Raw genomic sequence first — 18638 nt, forward strand, 5'->3', positions numbered from 1 at the left:
AATGCACAGAGGAAGAGGGTTTAATGGTGCTGACCAACCTTTGGAAAGTGCTTTGAGATCTTTAGTGGGGCATGGTGCTAATGTGCAGTGCTGCTCTGTACAGTGGGCCCCACCAGACCTTGGGGAGGGAGGGGAGAATGGCCCTCCCTGTGGGTTGCCTGTAAGGAGGGTCTTATTAATCCCTCAGGGACTAACTCCCCTCTCACTGAGGCAGCTGGTGACCTGCAGAGGGGCAATGAGTTCCCAGGGTCTCTGTGAGGTTTAGCCCCTCCATTTCACCCCATCATGCCTAGCATTCCAGGTCCCCAGTTCTCTGGTGCCTCCTCTGCAAAAACAGCAGCACCAGCTTCTCTCTGATCCACTCCAAGCTGGCCTGTGCAGCAGATGGCACAGGATTCCTACCCCTGCACACATAAGCAGCATTTCCTGAGTTCATCCCATATCCTCTTGCTCCTGGCCTTTGCTGGTCCCTCTCTCTGTTCTGCTCTCCCACATCTCCTCTGGGCAGGGAAGAACAGGGGCCAGGCAGCCAGCTCTGCATTGCAGTGTGGGACTGTGTTGATGTTGTAATAAACCAGTCTCTGGAGAGACCTGGGATTCACACTATTAAAAACCCCTCTCTCTCCTTGCTGCTGGAACACATCCCTGTTGCCACAGCAGCCCCTGCCCATGCTGCGGTTATGCATGCATAAGCCATATCTCTGAGTCCTGCACACAGTCCCACAGCAGCAGTTCTGGCTTGTCCTTTTGAACCTCTTCAGTTAGTTTCCTCTCTCCTGCTGGTAGCTTTGAACCCATGGTTTGTGGAGCTGTGTAGGCTCCTGCAGGCACTCCCCTCACACAGCTGGCTGCCTTGCCGGGGCACCTTCTCCAGTGCCAGTGGCCTGGGGCACAGACTGAATCCATTACCTCTCCCCCTCTCCACAGTCTATGCAAGTTGGGCTCCCCAAACTCTAAAGGAGGGCTTGCCAGAGCCACAGACCCCCAAACCATTGCTAATACTACTGGTGAATGCTTAAGAGCACTGGACCGCACTGCGGAAGGGAACAGATCTATCCCATCTGTTTTTCATGGCCAGCCTTTAATGCAACAGCAGAACCTCCTTCTTTAGAGACCAAGGCCTAGAGTCTCACAGGTGCCTAACTCCCATTGATTCCAACGGAAGTTAGGAGCTTAAATTCCTTTGAGCATCTGGGTCCAAGTCCTGTCATAAGGACCAATGTCTAAGGGTGACTGAATGGGAACCACAGCTGTTTGTACCAAATCCTTTCTACAGTGGTGAACTGTGGTCCTGTTCTCCTAGGGAAGGAACTGGCAGAGAGGAGACAGAGTAGTTAGTCTGTAAGCATTTTATTTCTTATTGCACAGAAGCAATTGAAAGTGGACTTGAGTTTGTATAGTGCACTTCTTATTTCTTTGTGTGTTTCTGCAACTAGTATCAGAGGGGTAGCCGTGTTAGTCTGGATCTGTAAAAGCAGCAAAGAATCCTGTGGCACCTTATAGACTAACAGACGTATTGGAGCATGAGCTTTCATGGGTGAATACCCACTTCGTCGGATGCATGCAGTTAGTGTCTATCCTGCTTCCCTTTAAGTCAACCACAGATAGTGCCATCTACAAAAGGAGGATTTCAATAATTTCCATTTGTAAAATGAAAAGGCATTGACAACTCTGAGTTTCCTACCTTATTGTACTTCTCCGCAGTGTAACAGAGCTCTAACTGTTACATTCTTTATTGCATTTGTCCATCTATTGCACATATAGTAAATAAATGCACTTATTTGGAAAAGGGGCAGGGTTTTTTTATAATTCAAGTGTTTAAATGTGGCATTCTGCATGTATCACATTCTGCTATTGAAGCTATCATAACATAACAACATTGGTGGAGGCTCGGGTACTGGGTTTTGATTTCTTGCACATAAACATATTGCTAACGTGAGCTCCAGCTCAGAGGCAGGAGGGCACCCACCATCTAAGCAAAATCTCCCCTTGTGAAAACAAAAATATAACTGACCACCTGGCAGGGAGAGCCTCCGAGTTCTCTTTGGTGGCCCATCTCCTCGCACGTCCCAGCCTCCGCTCTTCACTTCTCGTTCTTTTCACCTTTGTCATCGGCAGCAGCAGCTTTCCCTGTGGGTTTGCCCTCTTTTGGGTCTGTGCTGGAGGACTTCTCCACTTTCTCTGCCTTGGGCTTGGTAGCCTTTGGCGCGTCTTTGGGTGCTTCTGCCTTGGGGGTCTCCTTGGTGTCTTTGCTGGGTTCTGTCTTGGCAGCCTCTGACTCTTCTTTGGGTTTAGCTTCAGCTTTGGGTTTCTCCTCTTGATCCGTTTTGGGCTCAGCCTTCTCCTTTTTAGGTTCTTCCTTCTTTTCTTCAGCCTTTGGTTTCTCAGGCTCCTTCTCTGCTGGTTTGCTGGGCTCCTTGGCCTTGGCTTCCTTTTCCTGAGGTTTAGGCTCAGGCTTCTGCTTTGCAGCTTTCTCCTCCATCTTCTCTTCTTTGGGTTTTGGTGCTGGTTTGGCAGGCTCCTTCTCTTTCTCTTCAGCCTTTACAGCTTCCTTTTTCTTCTCCTCGGGGGCAGGGGGCTCAGGCTCAGCAGCTTTTTTCTTGTCATCTTCTTTGGGCTTCTCCTCCTCTTTCTTCTCTTCTACCTTAGGCTCAGGTTTGTGAATCTCCTTGGCTGGGATTTCCTTTTTCGGCCCCTCCTCTTTCTTGCTGTCTTCCTTCTCCTCCACTTTAGGTTTGGCTGGGGCTTTCTCCTCTTTCTCTTTCGGCGTCTCTTCTTTTACAGGCACCTTGGTTTCTTTCTGGGGTGATTTGACCAATTCTTTTTGGGGGGTGGCTTCTTTCTCTGGAGGCTTGGCCTCGCCCTTCACAGGAGGCTTGACCTTCTCTGGTGACTTGGCTTCTGGGGACTTGGCTTCCTCCTTGGTGGGGGATGCAGGCTTCTCTGGAGATTTGGCTTCTGGGGATTTGGCTTCCTCCTTGGTGGGGGATGCAGGCTTCTCTGGAGACTTGGCTTCTGGGGATTTGGCTTCCTCCTTGGTGGGGGATGCAGGCTTCTCTGGAGATTTGGCTTCTGGGGATTTGGCTTCCTCCTTGGTTGGGGACCTGGCCTTCTTTGGAGACTTTGCCTCCTCCTTTTCTGGGGACTTGGGCTTTTCTTCTTCACCTTCCACTTCTTCCTTGGGTTCTTCCTTCTCTTTCTCCTTTGCCTCAGCTTCTTCCTCACCCTCCTCTCCAGCTTCCTCTTTCTTCTCGGCCTCCTCTTCCTCCGTTACCTCTTCAGTCACCTGGATTTCCTCTGTCCGCTTCTCCACAATCACAGTTTCCTTATCAGGCTTCTCCACCACTTTGACTTTCTCCTCACGTTTCACCTTTACGTGGGTGGAAATGCTGGGGAGTTTAGGGGGTGTCTCGGGGAAGGGGAAAGGTCCGAGTCCAAACCCGATGCGACATTCCTCTCCTTCCAACAGCTTTCTGTTGTGAGTGAGAGAGACAGAGAACGGAAGTCAGAGTCCACTTGGCAGCTCTGAAAATGTTACTGGTAAATCTTAACTTTGCTTTTGTGAACCCCTGGGTCTGACCCAAGCCCACTGAACTCAATGGGAGTCTTTCAGTCAAGCACAATGGGTTTTGCATCAGGCCCTAAGGACTCCCTTGGGGTTCTGGTTTTAGTTTGACATTCACCCTCCAGCTCCTTGGAGAGGGGGTGTATTTTCCCCAGTGGCACTGGAGAAACCAGCTTGCTGTGCATACGAGCCTGCAGTAAGATTTCAACCCCTTGCCTCCATGTGTACACTGTAGCTGGGGATGCACAACCTGGGGGCCTGAGCAGCTTGATATTTAAGATATTGGTTCCCCTCCTGCCTTAGGGTAGGTCCATCTGTGTACCCAAGTCTATGTCTACACTGCAGCTGGGAGGTGTAATTCCGATTTCGGGTAGACACAGGGGCGGCTCCAGGCACCAGCACGCCAAGCGTATGTCTGGAGCGGCAAGCCACGAGAGGCACTCTGCTGGTCGCTGTGAGGGTGGCAGGCAGGTTGCCTTCGGCAGCATGCCTGCGGAGGGTCCGCTGGTCCCGTGGCTTCGGCGGACCTCCCGCAGGCATGTCGCCAAATCTGTGGGACCAGGGACCTCCCGCAGGCAAGCCGCCAAAGGCAGCCTGCCTGCCGTGCTTGGGGCGGCAAAATACCTAGAGTTGCCCCTGGGTAGATATCATATATACTAACTGTGCTCATGCTAGCAAGCTAAAACAGCAGAATGGCTGCAGTGGCACAGGCAAGGGCTTGAGCTAGTCGTCCAAATACAACCCCAATCGGAGATCCCGGCAGCAAGCTACCTGCGTCACCAGAGCCTCTCTGCTCTTTTTCGAGCACTAGTTGAAGCAAAGCTTGCACATGTCTGTCTTCTTGAGCTGGGAGTTCCAGCTCCAGTGGAGATAGAGTCTCAGTGAGATGAAGATGGTAGCTTGGCAGAACTGCCCAGGAGAGGCTGTTAAATGACTTAGGGTGGCCTGTGAAAGGAAGTGGGGGTGATGATACTGATTAGTGAAAAGCCCCCAGTGCTGGTGTCTATTGTGTACGCTTAGCTTTGGGTAGTTCTAAGGAACTTGCTGAGAGCTGCCTCCATGAGCTCACCTCTACCCCTGCTTGTGGCTCTGTACCTGTAAGCAGCAATTTCTATATCCAGGGCCATCTTGACATTCAGCAGGTCCTGGTACTCGCGGAGCTGGGCTGCCATCTCCCACTTGGTGTTCCTCAGCTCGTTGTCCAGCTGCTGGATGGTTTCCTGGGCAGAAAGACAATTGGGGCTGTGTTCCAGGCTGACTGCCCCAGTTCCCGATTTCCACTTTTCACAAGCAAAGCGGTGACTGACCTGCCACTGTGCACCTTGGGACACCATGGCGTCCAGTGTTCATCTCTCACTGCCTTCAGATACTGCAGTGCTAGCTAGATGTGGATGAACAATTCACTGGGCTCATTCTCGCCTGGGTAACCCCTGCACTCAGATATGTCACAGTTATCTTCAGATTAGCCAGGGACTGTTCTCTCTAATTTTTTACATCCATTGTGCAGAATGAATTGTGTTATGTGCACCAGTAAAGGGATGATGTATGGCAGGGTGGGGCCAAAGGGTTCAAAGTGTTGGAGGGGGCTCAGGGCTGGGGCAGAGGGTTGGAGTGCAGAGGAGTGAGGGCTGAAGGTGTGGGCTCTGGGATGGGGCCAGAGATGAGGGGTTCAGAGGGCAAGAGGGGGCTCAGGGTAGGGCAGAGGATTGGAGCCCGGGGGGGATGAGGGTTCCAGTGGGGGATGAAGGCTCTGGGGTGGAGCTGTAATGAAGGGTTCAGGATGCGGGAGGGGGCTCAGGCCTAGGAAGAGGATTGGTGTGCAGTGGGTGAGGGCTCTGGCTGGGGGTGCAGGCTCTGGGATGGGGCCAGGGATGAAGGGTTTTGGGTTCAGGCTGCCTCAGGCTGTGGCAGGGAGAGAGGACTCCCCCCCAGCCCTCTCTCCCTGTGGGCAGCAGCTCTGGGGGAGAGGTGCCACTCCCTGCAGCAGCCCTGCATGCCCCAAATTGCTCCCCTCCCACCCCCTACCTCTCTCCTCTCCAGGCCTCTGTGAATGCATGGCCCTTCACAGCCTGTTTAGAGAGAACTATCCACCCCATCTCCCCCACATGGTGATAGTCTAATGAAAACATCAGGAGTCATATCCCATCTCACCAGCGAGTGGTGACTGAGTCTCCCCACCTCCCACAGAGAAGCAGTTCCCCTTTGGTGATAACTTGAGGTGCAACTATCCCCAGTAGATCACAGCAAGGTCCTAAATTCCCCAAGCCACGACAGCCTGTTCTCATTCTTAGTGAGTGCAATGGCAGGGCATATTCTAGGACACAGCTGGTGATTCAGGGCTCCTCCCTTGAGCCATTCCACCATCAGGTGCTTAAATCCTGTTTAGGGATGCAGAGGGATTGTTTGATCAGTCGCTCTGGGGGTAGATCAGACTGGTCAAAACCTAAGATCGTCTGGAGTGTCTCTCTGAGGCAGGAGGAGGCAGAGACTGCGACAGAGGCTGTTCTGCAGGGGAAATCCTAGAAAAGCCAAGCCTGGGGAGAAAGCTTAAGCTGAAGTTTACACTTTGGTGGTGGTTGAAGTACCAGCAAAGCCAAGTCCCAGGAAAGGGGTGGGGTTGGAGTCTACCCAGTGCACGTGACTCTGCTCAAAGCCTGGAAGCTACAGCTAGGCTGCCATCAGGGCCGGCTCCAGGCACCAGCTGAGCAAGCTCGTGCTTGGGGGGGCAGATTCTATGGGGCAGCTTCCGCCCAAACCTAGGGCGGTAGGGCCGCGCTTTTGTTTTGTTTTGTTTTTGTTTGCTGCTCCAGCCGCCCTGTAGGGGGCGGCAGGCAGAGGAGGGGAGCGCCCTGCAGCAAACTCGGCAGGCCAGCCCGCATCCTTCCCTCCCCGCAGACCGGAGCAGAGCGGAGCCCTCCCACCAGGCGGCGTGGCGGTCGGGGCCGCGTGGTGAGTGCCCCGCTGAAGCGCTGGCCGCCCCCCTTCTCTCTCCCCCCGCTCCCTCCCCTTCCCCTCACTAGATCGGGCGCGCACTCTGCAGCACAGGGAGTCCCCTGGCTCCAGCCGCCCTGTGGGGCTTTTTTGTTTTGTTTTTCCCTTGCTTTGCCGGCCGCACCGTTATTTCTCCCTCTGCCTCCCCACTTTGCCGCTCCAGCCGCGCCGTGTTCCCGCACCCCCCGCTTTGCAGCTCCAGCCGCGCCGTGTTCCCCCACCCCCGCTTTGCAGCTCCAGCCGCACCGTTTTTGTGTTGTTCCCCCACCCCCCGTTTTGCCGCTCCAGCCGTGCCGTGTTCCCCCACCCCCCGCTTTGCAGCTCCAGCCGTGCCGTGTTCCCCCACCCCCCGCTTTGCAGCTCCAGCCGCGCCGTGTTCCCCCACCCCCGTTTTGCCGCTCCAGCCGCGCCGTGTTCCCCCACCCCCCGCTTTGCCGCTCCAGCCGTGCTGTTTTTTTCCCCCTGCTTTGCTGCTCCAGTGGCCCCACCCCCTTTCTTTTTTGCTTGGGGCGGCAAAAAAGCCAGAGCCAGCCCTGGCTGCCATGCCCTACTCCTTTAGCTGTGCCACTTCCCGCCCCCGGCACTTCTGGGGACAGGGTTATACAGGCCTTGGCTGCCATGAGACACGGCAGCTGGGTGATGTCTTACTCCTTTGACAGAACAAGGAGTAATGGTCTCAAGTTGCAGTGAGGGAGGTTTAGGTTGGATATTAGGAAACACTTTTTCACTAGGAAGGTGGTGAAGCACTGGAATGGGTTCCCTAGGGAGGTGGTGGAATCTCCTTCCTTAGAGGTTTTTAAGGCCTGGCTTGACAAAGCCCTGGCTGGGAAGATTTACTTGGGGATTGGCCCTGCTTTGAGCAGGGGGGTTGGACTAGATACCTCCTGAGGTCCTTTCCAGCCCTGAGATTCTATGTCCTCTGCTGCATGTTACCTGATAGGACAAGACATTAGCATGATGACGGTCTTCTATGTCCGCTCTCTGCCTTTCTAAGGATTCCTTGGTCCCCTTGAGGGCTTCAAATTCGGTGACCTTGGACTGGAGCTGCCGGCGGTATTCCGAAATCTCCTCCTGAGCAGAGCGGATTGCATCCGTGTTCACCTTGGCAGCTTCTGACAACTTGTCCAGCCTCACTACAGTGGTAGATGGAAAGAGAGAGCTGGAGAGAGGAAAGAAGAGAGAGAATCTCCTCCTTGATTAGATAAATCCTACGTTCTTCTACGGCACCCTTCACTTAGTGTCAGAGTGCCAGCCATTTGGTCCCACCTCCCTCCCAGCTGAGGTTCTCAGAGGGAGGAGGTATCCTGCAGAAACCTCCTGCAGCCCTGAATTTGCTCACGTACCCAGCACTAATTTATTTTGTGCAATGCTTCTTTTCATTGCAAAGAGCTGTGTCCTCGTCCCTGAAAGACTAGGAGAAGCTAAGGCTGTCAGAAGAGGGCAATCTGCTGAGGTAGTTACCCATGATGCAAAGAAATTCTCCAATGCATAGGATGACCATAAATCCCATTTTGGCCAGGACAGTCCCTTTTTATGCCCTGTCCCCACTGTCCCAACTTTTTTTTGACAAAACTGGGCATTTGTCCAGTTTGCTTTTGCCAACTGATCATCAGCTTTGTCAAAAAGTAGGGTGGCACCACTAGCGGGACATGGAGGAGCATGCAGGGGGGCAAGCGGCAATGCCAGACCAGTGCTGTAGGGAGGGCTAGGAAGAGTAGCTCATGCCAGCCAGCCTGCCCCACATGCAGGGGAAAGAGGGGGGCCTCAGGTGGCCCCATGCACAGGCAGCGGTGGTGGGGGTTCAGAGGGCCAGCCCCCTGTGCAGAGGGGAGGGGGGTCTCAGGTAGGCAGCAGGGGGCTCGGGTCAGCTGCAGGCACCATTGAGGAGGGGGACCTCAGGCTGGCCAGCACAGGCTGGAGGCAGGGAAGGCTTGGGCAGCCCCACATGCAGGGGTGCAGTGGGGTGGGGCATCTCCAGGGTGAGAGGGACCTCAGCCTGGCCCCATGCCAGTGGGAGGCAAAGAGGGCTTGGGCCAGCCCTGCACAGAGGGAGGACCCTCAGGCCAGCCTGGGGGTGTCACCCTACCAGTGCAAACCTAACATTCAATCCATTCCTTTCTCTTGCAACATTGTCACAAAACTGACTGCTTTAGAAAGCTGCAAGAGCCCCATTGTCACAGAAGATGGAAGAGACCAGTTTAATCAGAAAATCCATCTCCCTGAAAGCACAAGTTACAGTCCTTCTCCTTCACATGTTAAGTGACTATTGTACTTGAAATTAACCAAAAGGCCATGGAGAACCTTCCTGAGAGGAATCACGGGGCTGAAGATCTCAGAACTGGATTAGCCCTATTAACATTCTTCTTGGAAACTTTTCCATCTTACCCTGCACCACAATTTTGCAAAACAGGTGAGGAAAGCCAGCATGAGTCATAGAATATCAGGGTCGGAAGGGACCTCAGGAGGTATCTAGTCCAACGCCCCTGCTCAAAGCAGGACCAATCCCCAACAAAATCATCCCAGCCAGGGCTTTGTCAAGCCGGGCCTTAAAACCTCTAAGGATGGAGATTCCACAACCTCTCTAGGTAACCCATTCCGGTGCTTTACCACCCTACTAGTGAAAAAGTTTTTCCTAATATCCAACCTAGACCTCCCCCACTGCAACTTGAGACCATTACTCCTTTTTCTGTCATCTGCCACCACTGAGAACAGCTGAGCTCAATCCTCTTTGGACCCTGCTCTTTGGGTAGTTGAAAGCTGCTATCAAATCCCCTCTCACCCTTCTCTTCTGCAGAAGAATCACCCTCAGCTGACGTGCAATCCCAGGCTGTCACAGAAGAAAAATGCTGCAATGACACAGCATGTTTTCAGGGGCAGTTTTCTGCTGTTCCAGGTAGCTGGTGGGTCCTCTTCATTACAAGGACCTTCCAAGAAGGATGTTGATGCAGTGGGGCAGCAAATTCCCCAGAGGCAACCCCTCCCTAATAGCATCAGAAAGTAAAAGGTGTGCACTCTGGCTGGCAGATCCGCCCTGGCAGGTTAAACTCCACCAGTGTGAGCTAGCAGGCCGAACAGTGGGGTAAGGGGCAGCCATGACAGGGTAGCTGAGTCTGACTCCAGTGGTGCTGCTGCCTGGCAAAGGCCAGGAGGGCTGCACAAGGCTCCCCCTAGTCTGGGTCAGAGGGTTGGGGGAGGTCAGGTCAGTCTGTTGCAATCTCCTGGCACTCAGGAGGGGCAGGGGTCTGAAGGAAGCTGCACCCAGCCCACGTCTGGTGGGAAGAGATGATGATCGTGACACAGGGGCTCCAGAGTGGGGTAGCAGAATGAAATCCCTTCCCCGTGCCCCATGTACAGGGCCATGCCCGGAGCTGGGAAGGGACATGCCCTGGCCGCTGGCTGGAGTCAGACTAACAGGGCTCTGCCATCGGGAGAGCAGCACTGCTCTGCCCGGGTACCACCCCTCGTGTGGCTCTGTCGGCTCAGACTGCGGCCCCGTGGCTGTACCGCGCTGCGCACCAGGCTGTACGTGTCCAAGCCCTGCCGGTGCCTAGCCGGGCTCTGCAAGAGTATCCGCGGCGGGGAGCCTGGCGGCCCCATCCCCTCCGGAGACAGCGAGGCGGTGCCGGGGCTGCAGGAGCCCGGGCAGACGGGCTAGGAGAGCCTGGGCGATGGTCCAGCCCAGGCAGAGCTCGGACCAGCTTTCGGCTAGTTCCTGGGCACCGACTGCGGGGCCGGACTGCAGGGGGCCGGGCCCGGGCCTGCAGCTGCTCCTCTCTCGGGGCGGGCAGCGCTGCGTTACAGCCCGGGGGCAGGGGCAGGGCTACCCCGTCCCGGCTCCGCCGGAGCTGTCTGGACTGCTGCGCGGAAGCAGCAGCCCCGGGGCCGAGGCCCCCCAAGCTGTCTGGTCTCCCGGCAGCCCGGGCCGGGGCTCCCCGGCGGCCGAGACGCTGTCCAGGGTGCTGATCCGCGCCGTGCCCGCCCAGCGGCGCTTTCCATCGACTCCAATAGCGACAGGAGCGCAGCTCGGCTCCGCAGCCGCCAGAGCCCCGCCTGCCCCAGCCCGGGGTGATCTGACCAGCGGGGCGGGAGCTACCCACCCCGCAAAGCAGGGCCTGGCTTTGGGAGCCCAAGGGCACAACGCCACCGCGCCCGCCCCGTTCTCCACGCGCCGGTTCCTGCATCCGGCCCTGGAGCAGCGCTCCGTCCAGGGAGCGGCACGGGCGCGCTAACCCCCTCTCCTCGGTGCAGAGCTGACGGGGGCGTGGGGAGCCAGGCAGGTCGGCAGCTCCAGCGTCCCAGGTCCGCATGGCCAGTGCCGGGCGGCTGATTGCGCAGCTCCAGCCCAGCCCTTCCCGAGGCGCTGGGTGGGTCTTAGCCTTGCTGGGTTGTTGACTCACCTTGTAGGAGTTTGGGTTGTTGTGGCCTGATCCTCGGGAACCTCGGCCCCCTGCAGCGCCACCGGGGAGTGCTTGGTGTGTGTGGGGGGGACTAGAGAGTGTGAAATGGGGGTCTGCAGACTGCAGAGCTGGTCTTTGGGGAGCTGGGCCTGGGGAACAGCCATTGGCCTCAGGCCAGTGACGAGTCAGGAAGGCTCCGCTGCAAAAGGCGGCGGTGTTTGTGTGTGTGTGTGGACGGGACCAGATGGTCCGTGCAGGGTCGGCGCGTGCCGTCCTTACTCCCGGCATTGGACCCCTCCCGGGAGCTGGGGCCGGTCTAGCGGCCCAGCGGCTCCAGGAGCCAACCGGGGTGCGGTGCCATGGCTGACTCCTCGCCACATGTCGCAGTCCAAGCAGCCGGCTTAGCTGTTTGCAGCATCCCTGGGGTGGGGCTGTGGGAGGAGAGCGAAGCCCCCGCGGGACAAGCCGGGCAGACCATGGAGTTCCGGGCGGCTCTGAAAGACCAGACTCAGCATAGACTGCGACGCCGGCTGCTCCCACCTCCTGCACGGCCCTCCCGGCCAAGGGAGAGCCCCCCTGGCCCCCCATACACACACAGGGCCTCTCCGCGCTCTGCTGCAGGGAATGGGGTGCCCAGCCTCCTGCAAACTATCGGGGCGAGGTTCCGCAACACCCCATCCCTGCAGAGCACTCCCCACTAGCTGCCTGCCCCCCCCCCCGCCCCAAGTCCCCCTCCAGGCAGTACGGGGGGGGGGGGGCTGGGCCCCACATTCCTCCTTCCTGGACAGCTACGGGGGTTGGAGGTACCGTAACACCTCCCCGCAGCGCAAAGGGTCTGCCCAGCCCCCTCCTCCCTGCCGGCTATGGGGGTGAGGGACACCGTAACCCCCTCCGCTGTCCGCAGAGCAATAGGGTCTGCCCAGCCCCCTCCTTCCTGCCGGCTATGAGGGCGAGGGATACCGTAACCCCCTCCCTTGTCCGCAGCGCAATAGGGTCTGCCCAGCCCCCTCCTCCCTGCCGGCTATGGGGGTGAGGGATACCGTAACCCCCTCCCTTGTCCCCAGCGCAATGGGGTCTGCCCAGCCCCCTCCTCCCTGCCGGCTATGGGGGTGGGGGGTATCGTAACCCCCTCCCCTGTCCGCAGAGCAGTGGGGTCTGCCCAGCCCCCTCTTCCTTGCCGGCTACGGAGGTGGGGGGGTACCATAACCCCCTCCCCTCCCCGCAGCCCCCTGCACTGGGGCGAGCCCCTCACCTCGGAACCACTCCTCGGACTGCAGCGAGTTCTGCACCGCGTGCCCCTCCAGCTGGGCTCGGATCTCCTTGAGGGCCGAGGTGACGTCGGGCTTGGCGGTGTCGCGGAACTCGAGCGAGGCCTGGCTGCCCTGGATCTGCAGCAGCAGGTCGCTCACCTCGTCCTCGTGCGTGCGGCGGAGGAAGAGCGCCTCGTCCTGCAGCGCCTGCGCCTTCTTCTCCAGCTCGCCCTTGGCCAGGCTCGACTCCTCCGTGTAGCGGCCCAGGGCCCGGGCGGCCGCCTCGGTCTCCTCCCGCTGCCGGGCCTCGTCGTCCAGCCGCTGCCGGAGGTGCTGGATGTCCTCCTCCAGCCGCTCCAGCTCCAGCTGCAGCTGCCCCTTCTCGCTGCCCAGCCGCACCACGGCGCCCCGCATCTCACCGATCTCCCGCTCGTAGAGCTCGCCCAGCGCCGAGCGCCCGGCCTGCTGCTGCCGCAGCGCCGCCGCCTCGCCCTCCAGCTGCCGGTTGCGCCCCTCCAGCTGCCGCACCTTGTCGATGTAGCCGGCGAAGCGCTCGTTGAGCGCCTGCAGCACCTCCTTCTCGGAGCGGGCGCGCAGCTCGCCGTTCAGCGACTCCAGGCTCTCGGCCGACGAGCCCAGCTGGCTGTAGCCGCCCGCGCCGCGCCGGAGCGGGGAGGCGGCGGTGGAGCCGCGGGACCAGGACTGCGAGTGGAAGCCGCTGGAGGCCAGCGAGCGGGAGCCGCTCCGGGCGCTCTCCTTGCGGAGCGGGCTGGCCCCGAAGAGCGCGTCTACGCTGTAGCTCAGCATGGTGCGGGCGAGGCGGGCCGGGACTGCGGCAGTCGCGGGGAGCCGCCGCTTATATAGGGCTCCGGCACACGCCCCCTTCTTCCAGACAGCGAGCCGGCGGGGGGGGGGCGTCTCCTCCTCCCTCGCCCCTTCGCCGCCCGTTCCTGGGGGGGGGGGGGGGAGCCGCAAAAGCAAGAGCCAAGTGCCAGGTGTAGCGGGGAGGCGAGAGCCCCCGAGGGATCCGGAGTTAGGAGATCCCCTGACCCCTTCCCACCAGCGGGCTTCCCCACCGCGCCCCCAAAGGAGCAGGCGAGGCCCAGGAGAAGAGAAGATCGGGAGTTAGAAAGACCCCCCGCCCCCTCCCTTTCCTCGCTGGGGAGATGGGGCGAGCAGCCCCCCAAGAGCAAGGCCCCTCTCCTCTTGACCCCTCCGCCAACTAGAGTCCCTTTGCGCTGCGGGTGGAGACGCCCAGGTGATGGGAGGGCAGCAGGTCCCCGGCGCTCGGCCGCTCTGCTCATCCCCCGCGCTCTGCAGGGGTCACCCCGCCGGGCTTTGCCGCTGTGGGCTAGAGGACAGGCTGGTCACTGGCCCGTCCCCAGCAGGGGCCGGGGCAGGGAGCTGTGCTAGGAGCTCTTCCCAGGCCTGCGCTCCTCTCCGTGGCGGGCTCGCTGGCCTGCTCTGGCCTCCAGCTCACTGGCAAACGCTTGGAAAGAAACCCGGGAGCCTCACTTTAACTCCACAAGGCTAGAGCCTCCGGAGGGAGGGTGGGGACAGGCGAGACACTTCCCCGGCGGCGATCGCTGCTGCACGGGGCCCTGTTCCTGGAGGCAAGGGACCAGCACAGGCTGATGACTTGCAAACTCGAATCACCCATGAGCCACCTGGCGCTGCCGCAGCCCGGCCCCGCTGCGGGAAGCAGGGGCTGCTGCAGAACCAGCGGAGAGGCGCTCAGAGGACGCACCAGGTCCCGAGAATGACACCGGCCTGGCCTGAACCAGGGGTTCTTGCTCTCCCATTTCACTGGTGCACCCAGCCGGTCCGATCTGTGCGGGGAGGAGGGAGGTGTGTGTGTGCTTGTCGGCGTGCCCTGTCCTGGGGGAGAGGCCGCCTCCTCAGGAGAGTTTGGGAGGGTGAAGCCCCCGGTGGGCACCCCGAAGGGATCTCTCTCTCTGCGTGTCTAACCCATGCACCCGCCCAGCACCAGGCTACACGTGCAGACAACATCCCTCTTTCAGAGGAGGAGCCCCGAGGAAAGCAGCTGAAGGTGAGCTAGGGTGGCTCTGGGCTGGGGAGGTGGGTCCTTTCCCTTGTGCTGCATGGGGAGGGAGTTTCTTTAAATAAGGGGGGAGCTGGGAGTGGGATTTTACTTCTAAGAATGTCACTGCTGAGCTGTTTGACCTGGCAGGGAGGGGGAGACCTCCGTCTACGGAACAGGTGTAACCCTGCTAGCCACAAGTGTGCCTCAACCCTGGCCCATCTGGGAAAAGAGTTGCTCTCAGCTGGCAGAACCAGGCCTCACTGCTGAGATGCCAACGACAGGGGACATTGTCTACAGCTCATTTCCCTCGGATGGTGGCATCTTTCCAACTCCACCCACTTGGACAAGGGCCTACAAGTGCCAGTCTTCCTTTACCACCTCTCTGAGCCATTCAGACCCTGCATTGCTCAGCTGTTTGCTTTTCAGTGACCTAGCAAACACCCTTCCACTGTCTGGATGTAGCTGAGCTGAACTTGCTTTACTGTTCAGTATTAGCCTCATTTCACAGATGCAGGAACTGAGACACAGAAAGGTTGAAGCCACCATTTTCAAACCTGGGTTGCTAAAGGTAGATGCTACAACCTAATTTAGGTGGCTAAATAAGTGGCCTGATTTTCAGAGGCAAGGAGCAAATAGATTTGATTCCAATGGTGCTACAGGAGAATTTGGTCCTAGGAATTTTACATTTTCCTAGCAACTCCAGTACAATTCCTGGTATGATGTTGCCAGCTTGACATTTCCTAGTGAAAAGGAGTTTGCCCATCACTTCTAAAGGCACTCTGACCCCTGTGACACGGACCTGCAGCTCCTTGGCCAGTAAAACAGCAATTTAACAACGCATTCAACATACACAGCAAAAGTATGTCGTGCCTGATTGAAGCCACAAGAGAGAGGCAGAATGAAATTACTTGGCCAAGATGCTGAACTTAGCACCCAGACTCTTGCAGATTATTTGCAGATCAGAAATGGGCAGGTGCTTGGTTTTCTCTCTCACCTGCCTGGGACACAGGTTTACTGATACAGAGAGAAGAGCACCAAATCCCAGAGTACAACTTCCCTCACAGCCAGGGGTCCAGGAGGTCTCCTCTGAAACTACTCTCCTGGCTAGAACCTGCTTCATGGCTCAGAGCTGAGGAAATCGCAGCATGAAGGGGTCTGGCTGCTCTAGTGGGCAGCCTGGCTCTGTAGCTCATTTTCGTCCTCTTCTCCCTAAGAGTCAAGCATCTCTTCCTCCAGCAACCAGTAGCTCAGAGCAGGCGTGACCCCACTTACATCTCCATCTGATGCTGAACTGCTGCAGCAGCCCAGGCAGACCTGCCAGCAGCAGGACTGTTTCCAAGTGGCAGGCTAGGCAGTAACTTCACTGGGGGTTGGTTGTCCCTTTTCCAGGGGCGGCTGCAGGCCCCAGCACACCAAGCGTGTGCTTGGGACGGCATGCCACAGGGGGCGCTCTGCCAGTCGCCAGGAGGGCGGTAGGCAGGTTGCCTTTGGCAGCGTGCCTGCGGAGAGTCCGCTGGTTCCCGCGGCTTCAGTGGACCTCCCGCATAAGGTCCACCAGAGCCGCGGGACCGGCGAGCGGCAGAGCGCCCCCTGCGGCATGACCCCGTACTTGGGGCGGCAAAATGTCTAGAGCCACCCCTGCCCTTTTCTAGTCACAACTGGCTCTTAACAGAGCAAGGAGGCCACATAATGGCCTGGGAGTCAGGGGACCTGGATTCTATTCCTGCCTCTGCCATTAACTCACACTTTGATCTTATGTGTGTCACTCCCTCTTCCTGTGCCTCAGTTTCCTCATTTGTGAAATAAGAATTATCAAGTGCTTTGCGAGCAACCAGTGACAAGGGTTCTCTAGGTTAACTATGTGCAATGAACCAGCAGGGCTCACTGCCTCCTTACAGAGCTTGCACCACGGCAAAGCCAAAGTACCTTTGAAAGTCAGAAGTGAAACAGATGGACAAGTCCCTGCTAGCCAGAGGCCTGGTTAGGCCACCTCAGCATCCAGGCCTGCTGCTGTTGACATTGATGAACATTGCTCATATGCATTCAGAGTGTCATGAGGCCCCAGGGTTTCGATGCACTGTGCAGGCAGGACCTAGCAGCCATCCCCTTCCCTAACCCCCACTCCCTGCACCCACACATCTCTGCAAGTGCTCTGCAGTGAAACAAACCAAGCAGCCCCTCCGTCTCCTGGTGTCTTTTTGCCAGATGTTGTTGGAGGCCATGTTCTGGTAGCCCCTGCCTGATTGCCCCTCTCCTTGTCAAAGCAGCGCACTCCTCGTCCTGGGTGAAGCTTCCTCTGCAGTCTGTCCATGTCTCTCTGAGCATTCTCTCAAAAAGTGGTTGCTTGAGAATAAGGTGGCATTTCCCCAACCCCCTGGGCCTTGTGGAGTCGAGGCTGAAGCTCAGATCCCCTATGGCAGAAGATGGTGACACTGGTCTGCCCAAGGAATCGTCCTATGTGACAGATCCAGATCTCATGGGGAGACTGTGGTGGATCCCACACCCTTTACAATAAGCTGAGCCAACTTCCCCAGCCGCTCTCCTCCCCCACCTACATCATTGGTCAATTTAGGCTCGAAAAGACATGAATGCCCACCAGACCTCCTGGTCACTGCACGAGTATCAGGGTGCCCGTTCGCTGGTAGCATCGAAGTGGGAAGTACTAGCCCTTTAACTGTAATACACTGAAAGCATCTTCTGCACTCCCCAGAGCCCCGGGATGCTCCTGTTTTACCACAGACCAGCTGAACATGAGCTAGCATTTTTCTTAAAGCCACAGAAACAGCCTGGTTAGACCTGGCTCAGAGGCCTTCCCAGCTGGGTCTGCAGCATAGGTGTGCAAACGAGGTGTGCCCAGGCACACTCTAATGTCTCAAAAAAAGTGGCTTTGCATTTTAATTTTATGGCATGATACGCTCTTTTAGTTTTAAAGTATGGATTGTTGTATCATGCAATAAACGCCGAATTGCATAATATAGATGTAGAAATAATGTCCTTTATGATTGAGTATTCAATAAATGTTTACCTTTAAAAAATTCCCTGGGTGCACACCCTAATGAAATGTGCTGTGCACGCCTATGGTCTGCAGAAGTGCTGAGTACCACAACTCCAACAGAAGCCAAGGAGAGCTGCACTTGCTCAGCACGTCTGAGAGTCAGGCCTTAGAGAGAAGCTGCTGAGGAGTGTCCTGACCCCTGCCACAACCACTGGGGAGCTGCTGGAGGATGCTGCTGGCTGTCATAAAGCAAAGTACCTTGGCAGCCAGGCTGGAGCCATCAGGAGACCTGAACTTAGGGCTCAGTGTGACATCAGGGTGAGGGAGTGAGGGTGTAGCTGGAAGGTTCCTTCACCTGCAACAGTTTGGAATTAAACTGAAACCCAGTTTTACAGAGGAAATACACTGGTGAGCCAATGCCAGCCAGGGCTTAGAGCAATAGCTTGGGGGTCAGGACTCCTGGGTTCTATTTCTGGCTTTGGGTGATTGTAGCAGTCAGAACTGATAGGTTTTAATTCACATTCTGACTCACTGTTTGACTGTTTCCCCATCTGTCAAATGCTTTGAGGTCCTTGTGTGAAAGGCATTTCCCAAGTACAAAACAGTCTTCAGCTGAGGGTGAGCCCCAGGACATGTTTGGCCAGGGGTCTTATCAGCCTTTGCAATAAGGTCTGAATGCTTTGCTGCAGGGCCTGAGATTTTTCTGGAAACATGGAGGGCAAAAGGGGACCCTTTGGTAACCGTGGAGGAGTGGAAGGAGAAAGGAGGGTTTGTCTTGTCTGATCGAGTCCCACTTGGGCAGTGGGAGTGAATGAACTCAGAGGGAAGGTGGCCCTGCCTGGCTCTGCCTCTGGAGCATGGGGTGCTCTTTCTGGAACTGCACTTGTCTTTGGCCAGGCTGAGAATGGGAAATAGCCCAGCAGATGATCTTATTTGCCAGGCATTAGGAGGGAACAATTTGATTTCCTCTCCAAATGGAATTAGCTCGGTTAGAATGAGAGGTGAGCTCTAAGCAGCATCTGGAGGAGGTTCTCTCTCTGAGTGTGTGTGGCTGAGGCTCAGTTGCCGAGGGCTAGATCCCAAGTTCAACACTGAGGTCCTGTCTTGCTCTGCAGGTACCCACGTTTCTGTTCCGTTTGAGCAGCTCAGCCCCCCAGCTCATACCTGAGCCCAGGTGCATTTCCAAACCAGGCATTCCCCTGCCTAGCTCGCCTGCGGGGCCTGACTGAGCGGAGACATGTGCACTGAGCAGGACTATCACACACGACAGGGCGGGTGGCCAGAGGAGGATTTTTTTATTATCGCCCCACACGCCCCAGGAGATTGACTCTCTAGCCCAGTGGTTAGGGCACTCAGCTGGGCTGTGGCTGTGGGAGACCCAAGTTCCAGTTCCTGC

At 57.2% G+C, this 18638-nt stretch overlaps 1 protein-coding gene across 1 annotated transcript; it reads right to left on the reverse strand.

Moving 5' to 3' along the window:
* Nucleotides 1-1343: 1343 nt before the first annotated feature.
* NEFH (neurofilament heavy chain) lies at nt 1344-13024 on the reverse strand. Its single transcript, XM_050923727.1, has 4 exons — nt 12206-13024; nt 7490-7689; nt 4661-4785; nt 1344-3473 (listed from the first exon to the last, which is right to left on the reverse strand). The coding sequence occupies exons 1-4, from the start codon at nt 13008-13010 to the stop codon at nt 2084-2086; spliced, it is 2520 nt and encodes an 839-aa protein (XP_050779684.1). The 5' UTR covers nt 13011-13024; the 3' UTR covers nt 1344-2083.
* Nucleotides 13025-18638: the final 5614 nt, after the last annotated feature.

This window comes from Gopherus flavomarginatus, chromosome 15, assembly GCF_025201925.1.
Source record: "Gopherus flavomarginatus isolate rGopFla2 chromosome 15, rGopFla2.mat.asm, whole genome shotgun sequence".
In the NCBI taxonomy this organism is placed as follows: Eukaryota; Metazoa; Chordata; order Testudines; family Testudinidae; genus Gopherus; species Gopherus flavomarginatus.